Source organism: Haliaeetus leucocephalus, unplaced genomic scaffold (genome assembly GCF_000737465.1).
Source record: "Haliaeetus leucocephalus isolate CR32 unplaced genomic scaffold, Haliaeetus_leucocephalus-4.0 Scaffold339, whole genome shotgun sequence".
Taxonomy (NCBI): Eukaryota; Metazoa; Chordata; class Aves; order Accipitriformes; family Accipitridae; genus Haliaeetus; species Haliaeetus leucocephalus.
Window position 1 is genome coordinate 3,998,690 of NW_010972775.1, and position 12,913 is coordinate 4,011,602.

Here is a 12,913-nt window from a genome sequence, read left to right on the forward strand (position 1 = left end):
TATGTGGACTTAAATTTTCACGAGTTTTGATTAGTATGGGGCTCTAGACATTTCCTGAGTTGTGAACAAGATGTTTATAATTCTTTTTTTCTAAAACCTTAGTGCTGGTAAGCAATTTGCATCACTGTACGCTTTCTTTCATGATACTTAGGCTAGTATGCCAGACTGCTATACGTCATATCTTTCAGTGTCACCCAGGTTGAATAAACCCCTAGATACAAAGTTCCTAGGGACCACTGTGAATATAAAATTTTATCTTCTCCAAACACATACCACAGAGCTTCCTTCAGTGAATTCCTGATTCAAATCAAATAGCTGTGATTAAGTTAGAGCATTCTTTTTGTAAAACAAAATCCAAAACCTGTACATCCATTACTCTTCAGACTCTCATATATTCCAAACCTTTAAAATTTTCTTTCGGTGTAGACATCAAAATTATAGTTTTTACATACAAAAATTCTGATTTCAGTCAAGAAAGAAAGAAACATACAGTTTATACTGTTGTGACATTGAACAGAGATTACTACCTAGAGAAAGTGAGCTTTCAACATGTCCTCTTTAAATTGTCTTTTACTGTCCTGCTAAGATGCTCAGGAGTTGTTCTGAAAACTCATGGCAGTAGTAAAGCATGCTGCTTGCCTGTATCATAATGCAAATAGAAAGAAGATAACAATCAGGATCTCTTGGTCCTAGCAAGAGAAACAACAGATTTATCTGCCTAATTTGACTTGTTTAAGAACCCAAATGCTGTGCCATAGCAAAAGTACCATTGGGAAACGTTTAGCTCTGCTCTATATACAATAAACAGGTCAATTTATACTTGATTTAATCTAGTGCTGAGCTTGGCCCCCTGAGCTAACATTTTCAGAAGATGGAAATTTCTCCCAGAATGTTTAATTCTTTCTGAGAGCGTGAGAGAAGAGATTCTGATTCATTACACAGCGCCTTCTTTTTTGTACTTTAAGAAAAATGTTGTAATGACAAATGTGTTTATATCTCTTAATCTTTTTCTTTCCTTTGCAGTACTTTCCACATAAGAATCTGAAGAGGTTTCTGTGAGCCAGTGTTATCAGAAATTACTTGCCAGTCCAGCCTTTCTGAATCTCAGGCACTTTGGGGGCTTTTGTCCTCTAATTATGGCTTCTTAGAACTCAGCAGAAAGTACTGCAATAGTTCTGGTCCACAAGGAGACAGAAGCATCATGTGATCCACAGGATATTTGGAACAGTCACATTTTTATCTCCACTGCTGGCCAAGCACTCTGGCAGAGATGGTTGGTTGTTGGCTTGTGGTTTTTCTTTTTTTTTTTTTCTTTTTTTAAACAGGCAGAATGAGAAAGTTATTAAAGGTATTTCCACATAGTTTTTATATTTGTGAATATTTAATACTGCTCTTAAAAGCGCAAAAAAAAAAAGAAGATTGACAGAAAGATTAGCTTTGGTGACTTTTCCAAGAGTATTTGGAAGAAAGCATGGGCCTTAAATAATGAGATGCCTCTATCACTGTGTTGTACAGCTGGGGATCTTGCATGGAAATTATCTTGGGTGAAAGAACTGCAGTCAAGATCAAGCTCCCAGTGTTGAAGACAACCACATCCCAGGTTTGCCTTTCAGTCACTGAAATGGCAGTTGCTGGGTTTGGTGCTTACCTTCAACCAATACTTTATGGATTGTCATGTCCTTATGAAACTTGAAATATTTGCCTTTTGTATATGATAACTACATACATGATTCATTTCTTCCCAAGATAAATGTTAAAAGTGTGTCCTTATTCCTAAAAAGGGTCCTGCATTTTACTCATTCTATGGGCTGATAATGTTGAATGGAAGAATATGATCATCTGTAACTCATGAAGAAGTTAAAGAAGCACAGAACTACCACCAAGGACATGAAAAGACATTTTCTTTCTAAACTAGCTATGCAATCTTTCCCATAAAATGCATGAATGCATGAATATTTCTCTTCCCTCTCCAGCTGGAAATCAGCTAGATTGATTTATTATTGTTTTTTTTAATTCCAGTATTGTTTAGGTACTGGGGCCTGAAGACAATCATATGTATATTACTGTTCTAACAGTCAATAGAAGGGCTCTGTCACTTACATGGCTTCTGTATCAAAGTCATCACAATTAAAACTTTTGACGCATTCTGTTGTGCTTTGAGAATTTTTGGGCTAAGCACATACTAATTTCCTTTCCGGTCATTATTCCAGTTACTGTGAAGTTAAGTCTTTCAAAGGGTGAAATGTGTTATTCTTACTGAAAAAGTTGTTGAAGTAGAGAAATTAATCTTTTTACCATTTCTGTAGGGATGATGCTGCTTATCTACCTCAGAACCTCTTATGTATGGTGAGCTTGCAGTGTAGCTTGCTGTTCAAATTTACACAATATCCATCAAGAAGAAATATTTATCTAGCAGTATGGTTGTACATTAAAAGTGTTGATGGAAATTCTGGATATTCAAGGTATACAGGACCGCCGTGTCTAAGATAGTGTAGTGAAAATGAAACTTTTATGTTATTACTAACATTTATTTTTAAAAAAATTTTTAGAGTGATCATATTTGGTGATGTTTATAGCATTTTAATGCTTCCTCCTGCTGGTTTCTGTTTAGATAAAGGAACTGAAGCCTGAATTCCCTCTGATTTGTTTACCCAAGTTAAAAGTAGCATAAATCAATCCTGGTACTCACTTCTGATTGAGTAAGAAGAGAGTTAAGCCTCAATCTTTTTCATTTCAAGCAGATTAAATTAGATGCATTGGTTGATTCAAACAATTTGCAAGACATTGGCATTAAGAGAGATTACATTAAAATTACTTACTATTCATTGAAATGTCAGCCTAATAGTTTTTTATTTCTTTCAAGACACACATTTACTCTTGAAAGCCTTGTGAGATGTGTTTTTTCTGTCATGATTAGTATGTATTGTAAAATAGAAGTTTGCAAGATTCTGGATCAGATTATTCAGACAAAAAGGATCTGGTGCTGATGGCATAGGTCAGTTTGTTTTGACATCAGTGTTCTTTTTCTATGCTTTAAAATTTCTATTAGCTAAAATTCTTTCCTTCCTGACACTGTGTGTCATTCCACGATTAGATCATTCTCCCCACTTAAAGGAAGACCTCGGTTGCCTTGGAATGTGCTCAAGTGTGTTGTTTCCCTATGTCCTCCCTGACCTGAAAGTCCCAAAACAGTTGAAGAGGCACTTGGGCTTGCAGTCAGATATTTAACCCTGGAGTCATCCATCTGAACTGAGAAACAAAAAGAAATCAGGAGCACCCTGTGAAGGAATATTCTTGTCCACAGTTAGAGAATTCTTGCATAATACTGCAGATACAAATGTATGCAGTTGTCCTAACTCCCTTTATTTCCTTGACTTATGTTCATTTCCTGTAACAAAAACCTGAGCAACGTAGTATGTTCCTGGAGTTTGAGAGAGAGATGTATTCTAAATGCTTCTGGAGCAAAATAATCCTACCTAGTAGTAGGTAAGTTGTTATATCACCTGATGGCAAAGGAAGGTAAGGGATGGATTTCTATAGAAGCTTTGTATTTGCAGTTTCTTAGTTGTCTGTAGCTGGATGTCTTATGACTGAAACTTTTATTATAGCAAGAGTATTGAGTGAATAGGAGTGCAGCGTGATGGATTGCAAATTTCAATAATGTTAATGAGGTAAAAAAACAGCTGCATTTCTGCAATAGCATTATTGGCAGAATCTTACGAATTCACTAACAAGTGTTTCTTCAACCAGGCTTACTCAAAAGGAACTAACAGGCAATTTAGAAAGAAACTGAAAGAGTAAAAGAGATTTAAATTTAAAACAATTCTGGATTTGGCCTAAAAGCAAGAGGACATACATTTTGTATTGCAAAAAAAGCCCTTAAATATGAACGGACATTTCTATATTTGCCTTCAAAAATGGACAAAGGAAAAGGAAAACTATTATCTAAAGCCGCTATTAAAGTAGCTAAGTGTGTGTTATCTCTAGTTTTTGTACACTCACATCATCTTAGGGACAAAAAGGAGCTGGTGGAAATGAATAGAACACGGTTGAAAAGCATGTAATAGCCAAGTTATTTATTGACACACTTCAGTTTATCATTGTTTTAAGGGAATAATGTAAGCCAGATTTATAACAGCCTGCAGGCCAAAATCTGATCCTCATTAATTCCATATTAATCTTCAGTAACTCTGCTGACTTCAGTGGAATTAACTCACATGTCTGTAATTGGATCTGTGTTGAGGAAAGCAGTTGGTTTTTTGCTGCAGTTCTTTGTGCTCTCTCATGCCCTTTTTAATGTAATCTTAAAATGCTGAATGTTCTTTTGTCAGTCGATAACCACATGCTCCTCTCTGTCAACAGACTCAGTGTTGGAATCTCTTGCAGTTTTTCGCAATCGCATAGAAACAGTCTCCTTTCCTTTTCCCCCCAGGGCTATTTTTGTCTCCTTGTACATGTTAGAGGCACTTCTGATGCAACATCACAAGGTGGCACCATAACATCATATCAGGTCATGACTTCATTCAACTATTTAAATTTCCCAGAAACCTGGGTTACTATAGAGTCTATGATGCCACAAACAAAAGGATGAAAACTGTGGTTAATTACTGATTTTAAAACTGTAGATAATTACACAGAAAGTTTCATATCTGATCAAATTCATGAAGTTAAATCTTACAAGGGGCAAAACTAAATATGTATGAAACAGGTACGTGAAAACTTAATGACTTTATAGAATAATTTGTGTACATGAGAATATTTTTCTTGATATGCACAGTAGTTGGATTGTGATCCAGTATCATGACAATACTCCTTTACAGTATTTCCAGCCCTGTCTCAAATGCAGGTATTGTGATTTTCCATACAATTACTCATTTCCTTTTGTGTGATGTTGGCCTCAGTAATATCTGATTTTGATCAGAATAATGGGATAATTCTTTTCCCTTTCATGAGTTACTGTGCTTTTAATTCTACTTGCTCAGTTTTGCTGTCTTTCAGAATCATTAGATATTAGTTTAATTTTTTTCATTATGCAATAGTAGTGCCTCATGGTTTTTTGTTTGTAAAAATCATTATTTCATATCATCTGTTGTGTTCTCTGGAAATATGGTGGCCACAACTGTTGTGAGTAACAGAAACCGATGATTTATAGTGTTTTCTGTCTTATCCTTTATTAAGTTATGCTAGCTTGTTTGCCTTAGAACAGTGACAAACACTAAGTTGAAGTCTTTATATGGTCTGTGGCATTTATATCTTTTTCTTGGTATGAGAAAATACAAGAATGGCTTAATTCAACTTTTATTATTTTAGATGTGCATTATCTGATGCATTGAAGTTTATCTACCGTAATGTTTTCTATTAACAAGTTTTATGTTTGATTGCTGTGAAACATCTCTGTCTCCAACGACTCATGTACTTCATCTTCAGTGGGGCTTAGGCATATGCGTAATGTTCAGCATGTGGCAAACATACTGTTCTGAATAGAAGTGTTTCTTTGAATTAAGGTCAAACTGAGGTAAGGCACCATATATGACATTATCTTTCTTCTTACAGAGATGGAATCTGTTCAGTGTTTGTTGTTTTTATGAAAACAGCATATTAATAAAAATGGTTTTTATTAAAATCCCTGAAAATTGAAATGTACATTAAAAACTAAACAAATAGGGATTTTGTTGCAGAAACTATAAAAGTCATATTCTAGGGATCTGAATAGATTCAGATTATATTCTGAAATAACAGAATATAAAGTAAGCTAGAGACAGAGTTTTTGTTGTGGAATGGGAAATATTATACTTGTCAGCTCAGGATCCACAATAAATCAATGTGGGCTGAAATAACAGCAGGATTAAAAAGAGTTTATAGTGTTATTGCGCAATACATCTCAGCTGGGACAGACAGTAGAATGAAAATTGATGAGGAAGACATTAAAGATAATAAAATTATAATTGTTCATGTCCTTAGAAAGATGTGTGTCTGGGACAGAAATAAAGGACAGTGAACAGATGTTCTGCTTTTTTCTCTGTATCATTCTGCAGTTATTGGTGTCTTGTAGAGATGTTAATGACACCAAGTAACTATCAAATTCTCTTTGGTAGGGAAAAGGAAGAGACTGTTCTTGGTAGAATTAAAAGAGCATCAGCATTGCAGATGAAAGTGCCTTTATTTAACTGGAAGTTCTGCCAGTCTTGTCTGTAAAAGACCTTTTACAACCCGAACTCCGAATGAAATTCCCTACTACCCTGTTCTTTTGACTGTCTCTCATTTGCAAGGCCAGTGACAAGCCAAGTGTGTCAGCCTCATGTGCTTTGCTGTTGCAATGTAGGTTACTCGTTCCCTCTATTCTTTCTTGGTTTAGATTTGCTCAAATCCAAATATTTTTATACATAAATCTACAACTTGTTCTATTTTGCACATGCGTGATTAATCTGGCATGGATGCTGTTGAGCGCATGCTCACAAGCCCTCCAACACAAACCATGATTTTTACACTCTTTTCTGGTTCTGTGCACATATAGGTTGAGGCTGTATATGCCTGAAAATGTAGGCTGAAGTGTTTTAACTGCTAAAGAGGGTTATGGGCACCAGTCCAGCCTCCTGTGTTTTTACTGTAACTTTTTGCAAGTGAAATCAGTGGATGTGGCAGCCTGCCAGGAGCACAGCAACTCATTGCTGTGGGCTTAATCACAACTTGGGCAATTCAACACACATAAAGCTTGCTATCTCTTCTGTATGCTAACAAGCTCTATGAAATGGTAGCTAATCGTTGAAGGGGTGATAACTGAAGACTTTGGTTTGGTCCCTCATGTAAAGCTCTGTGAGAAAGCACGTACAAGGTGTCTCTGTTGGCTTGCTGGAAATGGTTCTCAGTTCAGTCTGAGAAAGTATTCGTCTGACCAGTTCCTGCTGGGGAAGTCGGATCCAGCTTTTTAATAGGCCTTTCATCCCCGGTGGTTATGGGCTACTCCTCACGTCACCCCAGAGGCAGTACTGATAGTGAACTCATGCTGATCATTAGTAATCTTTTTTTAGCAATCTAGTACTCAGGGTTACTTCAGTGGCACTTAGAAATAAATTGATATTCACCACATTTTTTCCCTCTGTTAAGAGGAAATGGTCTTCTGTCAGCTTTGTCATTATGGCCTAGTAGACCCTGAGAGGAAAAAGTACATTGGGATTTTAACCACAATGATCTTTTTGGTTTTCAGAAAATGGTCATGCAACTTTTTTTTGTGCAGATATAAGATTCTGCATAGAAAAAACATTGTAGGTTCGGAGAAAACTTCCTCTAGGAGTAATTTGAAACTGAAAGACTACATTTGCTCTGCCTAAACAAATAAGTTAATGTCTGTAATTGCATAAATAAATTAAATTCCAGGAAATTTAGTGAGACTTTTCATATGTTTAAAAGTTTTAATCTCTTTTATGGTGATTTTAGTGACTACTGTTCTTCTAATGATATAACCAAATATGATAAGGAAATACAAGTAAATTCTCTATTATAATTTCACACATCCTAATAATGACAGTAGCACTAGAATTTACAGTTTCACAAGTCACTCTTACTCCATGTCTTTAAAATTTGGCTTTCTGCAGAATTTGCTGACAAATGTTCCTGGTAGAATGACTTAATCCCATGTGACTCATTCTCAATGTTTTTCCATTTCCAGTTATCTCCTGTAGCTGAAAAAGCAGAGGGAATAATTGGTATCCAGAGAAATTTGAGCATTTTGATGTCTTTTCATTCCAAGAAATTCACCAAATTAAATACTGGGTTATTAATGCAGTAAGTCCAGCCTGATTTGCTTAAAGGAGTTTCTTTTTCTCACTGTGATAATTCAGGCCAGGTATCCTTGAGGGTCTGATCTCAACAACAAGAAGGCTCCTACTCACTTCAGTAGGTAGCCATCAGATCGGGTTCTTAAATAATATTTTACTTTGTTCAAACATGGAATGCATAAACAACAAATCAAAGACTGCAGATAATAAATTATTCAATTTCTGAAGAAACACTAATAATCAGGCACCGTCAGACACAGAAAACAGATTTACTGCCAAGTATTTTTATTGTCTCATTCCTTATGAGACAATATGTAAAATGAAAGAAAATATTCTAGCTTCGTATCACAGGTAAGTTAAGGGGAATGTTTGATTAATAGTGGCCAGGAGAATTAAAGGAAACCTATGTAACAAACAGTGTAATCAGCAAACATTTTCCAAGTTGGCAAAATTTTTAATGGATTTGAGAATCTGTTAAAAGCTCACAAGTCAGGCCATATCTGCGTAATGCCAAAGCTGAATCTTCTGTGACTCAGATTCCACCCCTGCAGACAGGAATTTTCAGGTTCAGCTGGAGTCTAAATGGTACTCAGCAATTTCTAATCATGTTCCCTTTGACCCAGGGCACCTTGGTGGGTGAAAAAAAAGTCAAAGCAAATCTTGTGAGCAGCAAGCCTTTAGATGTAAAATAAAAAGTGGGAAGGGAAGATTTTCTGAGCAGCTTGTGAAACTAAGCTTCACTCTTGCCATGTTCTGCAGGACCGCTGTACTAGGTATTTCAAATTTAATGTGAGTTTGTTATTTATGACCAGTTCAGCCTTAATTGTGTTCCCTTCTGGAGAAGAAACTATCTTTTGTTATGAAATTCTCCTGTAATTCTTTGTGTAACTATGAATTCAAGCATATCATTTTAATAGGTTGTGAAGTGAATTTTTGAATCGTCATCTTTCTCAAAACCTCTGGACTGCAGGCGACAGTTCTTCCTTCTGACCTGCATTCATATATTCAGCCAATAAACAGGCAGAAATCGTGGAGCACAGAGACAGGAACTTTTTCCATCATATGGTGAACAGACGCCAGTAGTGTGCCTGTCTGAGGCAAGAGAACAGCAGGCAGAAGGGACACTTTGGGATAACAAAGAATGGGTATGTTTGTGCATCTTTGGGGAACAGCCTTCATCCACTCCCTGCATCAGAAATGAAGTGGATTCATTTCTCAATAAAGGTATAGGTTTTTATATATCCTCACCTTCCTCTTTTAAGTCTGCAGTTAGCTAAATCATGCCAGGTTAAATTGCTGTTTTGAGGCAGATACCAGACCATCTAGTTCTTCGAACTGTGGATCTAGTACCATACTACTTGTGCTGAACAGCACATTATCTCTAGTATGTCCCTGGGATTTCGGTGAGTTTATTAAAACATGAGTAGTTAATCTGAGACTACTGAAAAATGCAAAAAGTCTTCCTTAGCCATTTCATCTGTGCCTTACATGTTTTGTTTGAATGTTCTTGCTTTACTGATCTAAACAAAGAATATTTGAGGTCTCATAAAGAACACAGGCATCTGAGTTTGCACTGTATTGTTATTTCCTGTCAAACTGTACAGTGAACTTGGCTAACATTCCCTCTCATTTGCTTGCTTGAAATGAGTACATTGTGTACATGAAGAGGCTGAAGGCTTAACCACTGAATACCATTGCCCTCGGCATTATGAGTAAGCATTTGATAAAACAAATTCTGGTAAAGCCAGAGTAAATATTTTAAACAGTATCTTCATAGTTTAACCAAACTCCTCCTGGGAAGAAACTTGAGATTTATTATATCCCTTAGAAAATGTCAGTGTATCATTTGAAGGTTCACTCAGGAATCTTCCTTGTGTATTACATGTTAGTCAGAAGACTAATGCAGTGCAGTAGATTTGACTTCAGGTCCCTCAGGTTTGCCAAGAAGTTTGGGGCTTATTCTGATCACATAGCTGTAGAAATGAAGTCCACTGCATTCACTGTATTGAGAAGTACAGCTTTGTTAGAGAAGCATACCAATTAGTGACCTATTTATGGTATTTTCTCATTATTTCTTAATTTTTGCTTATTTTCGGCAGAGAATTGGTAGAATACTTGGTATTTCTGCAGTTCATGTGTTGTATTGACCTTGAGAATACCAGTGCAGAGAAAAGGTAGGGTTTGCAGGGCAAATTAAGCCTATTATGCGAGAAGAGCCTAAAAAAATCTTGACTCACTAAAATGAAACTGAGGGGGTTATGAATCCTGTGATGAAACCCAGGAAGCTTGATTGAGCGACCTGGGTTTTGAAACCTACAAAACCTCCTAGCTTTCCGTATCCTAGTTACCTTAAGATGTAGACCAGGTGGAATTTTTTAATTAATAGCTAATCTACTGCTATTGAATCTAATAATTTACTAATAAATGTGATTCTTCATGGCCTTTGATTCTAATTAATCTCCTTTTTATGTCCCACTAAAAAAGGGGGAAATGAAGAAGTGTATGCATAAGGAAAGAGAGTCAAGGACACTTCCCTGGTCATCTGCTGATTTATTCTGCCCCCGAGTAGGACCTTCAGTCAGCTCTGTGACTGCTGAGGCAGCCAATTTCTAAACTCTTTCTTAGCTTAGAAATCCATTATAGGGACAGGAGGAGAAGACAGTTGTGGCAATTTTTAATCAAGATTCATAGGTGATTTCTTTTTTGTGAATGGGATTTGCTTTCTATCTAATATTCTTGTTTTTAATATTTCTGCTAATTGTAACACTGTGGTAGCGTTGCTGGCTGCGTGTTTCTTCTTGCATTCATGAAATAATGTAGATCCCGTTTTTGTTTTAGTTTAATGATTTTTGTTGGTTTGGAATAGAAGTTTGGGGTTTTGTTGTCAACTTTGATTTATAATTGTCTGCAGGGATTTATGATTTGACTGTTTTGCATCTTTCATCTATAAGCATAATGAGCTGATAAAAAGAATTTGTTTAAAAACAAAAAAATTGTAGTCAAATGTTAATAACCACTGAGAATGGAATTTTGACCTGATGCTTCTTTGAATGCACATGAAAGCAGTCAGTGAAAGCAAACTGAACAGAACGGAAATAGCTAGAAGCAATTCTGGAATACTCCCACTACTTTGGGATCTGGAGAATAAAAATGCCTCTTAATTGTATTTCTGTCTTCAATCCAGTTGAATTGCAGAAGTGCAGAGCACTACTAGATTAGATTAAAGCTTTTCCAAAGTTCACAAGAAGATATAAGATATTTTGGTCAAAATTTTGGATACATTCTTAGGTAAGATGACCTTAAACTGCTGTGTCACCAAATGTGCATGAGGTTGCAGAGGTCTTTATTATGAAAGGTTGTATTTTGTCCATTACTGAACAATGAGCAAGATGTATAGTTTGCATTCGGGGTCTTCCAAAAAGCACAGGAGAGTGTCTAGACACTATGGGAAAGAGTCTTTTCTTGATTAGAAAAGTAATTCCACTTTAAGTACTGGCTTTTTGTCTGCTGTAAGATTATTGTAATTAAGAGGAGAATGAGCCAGAGGATTTCAGTTTGTCCCCCGAATTAGTCTTTATTTGGTTTTATTTCTTTTGTTCTTTTACTTGAACTTGTTCATTCACCTGTAACTGCAAATGTCTTTAACAATACCTTGAGGATGTCTGAACGGAGAAATAACAATGAACAAAACATCTTGGAGTAAAATACTACCAAAAAGCCTCAGCAAATTTCTCAGTTCTGCTTTCTCTTCTAAGAATTTCCATCCTTTTTTATACCAAGGAAAATCAGGGAACCCTAGAGAGTATGTGTTAGGGGTTTTACATTCCCATTGTGTACTAGGGACCTCGCATTTAAATGACCTCTGTGCAATGCCCGGTTCTCATGTAGACAAAGGAAAAATTAGCTGAGCCAAGTTCTGTCACTGCACTCAGGAGAAGCCAGTTGTTTCATCTCTCCATTGATCTCTGCATTCAAGGTACACCTTTCTCATTTGTGACTCTTTTTTTGAAAGGCTGGAGGCTGAGGAGCATCAGCAGTACTGCTCCTCCTTACCAGTCACTTACTCCAAGATAAGTAATATCCAGTGGATGCGTCCAACAGAATTGTTTATCCTGTGCACTTCCCTGTGAACATTTCCTGCCAGCGGGTGTTTGCCTCCCACTTTTTTCTGTGTATTCCCATGCTCTATTTGCTCTCCTACTGTGAACTAGGAAACAGCATCCAAGTAAAGACTAAATTTTGGAATAGTGTTCTCAGAAGACCAATGAAATCTGCTGAACCTGGTGGGTGGTAAATAAGTTTGGTAAACAGACTTAATGAAGCTGTTTACATTTCTTATAAATTAAATTTATAAGTTAAATTCTCAGCCTGTTTTCATGTGCAAAATTTCACATTTGCCATCAAAGATGCATGAATGTGTGTTGTGGGTACAGCTAGAAGGCCAGTTTAAGTGTTGAATGAGATACACGACTTGCTGTTTTGAATCAAAATTCTACCAACAACACTTAAAGCACAGGAAATACCAGAGCAGAAAATGTTGAGGATAAATTCTTATTCTTCTGGATTTATTTTGCAAGTTGAGAATAGCTCGTATATTGTGCATTAGGACTTCCATATAATGTAGTTGGAAGAGAGGCAGGAATGTGTGACATGATACTTTTAGTTGTCTTTATAATACATTATAGCTTTGTGAAGTTAGGTTAGCTGGTCTTCTGGCAAAAATTAGCAACCTCAGAATTACTCTAACCTGTACTTCCAATATCTATATGTTATCACTGAAGACCAGTGAGACTTACTGACACCTACCTACACCTTTTTTCTATGGGTCATGCCTGGTAGTGGCTACAGGGAGTTGCTGAGTACCAGTGTTTGCTCTGGCATTTTGCCATTTGGAGATATTATTAACTGGGAAAAATCTTCCTGTGACCACCTGTTCTGCTTTCTGTAACGCTCAGATTGAGCAGGTACAAGTTATTCTTTGTTTTCCACAAATAGTTCTGCAAGTGATCTTGATAAAACTTTTCTTGACGTGGTCCCTGACCATAAGCTCAGAGCATGAATGAATGTTATGTTAAACAGGAAAGTTTAAAATCTCAGTGAAGAGTCACAGGATTTATGCTGCAGTATATGCAGCTGTA

At 36.4% G+C, this 12,913-nt stretch overlaps 1 protein-coding gene across 1 annotated transcript in view; it reads left to right on the forward strand.

The window, feature by feature from the left end:
• CIB2 (calcium and integrin binding family member 2) overlaps positions 1–1,447 on the forward strand; it is a 46,839-nt gene extending 45,392 nt beyond the window's left edge. Inside the window, exon 6 of the mRNA XM_010571675.1 lies at positions 1,024–1,447. Coding sequence (XP_010569977.1) covers positions 1,024–1,045 — 22 coding nt within the window. The 3' untranslated portion in view covers positions 1,046–1,447. The remainder of the gene's footprint in view (positions 1–1,023) is intronic.
• The last annotated feature ends 11,466 nt before the right edge of the window (positions 1,448–12,913 follow it).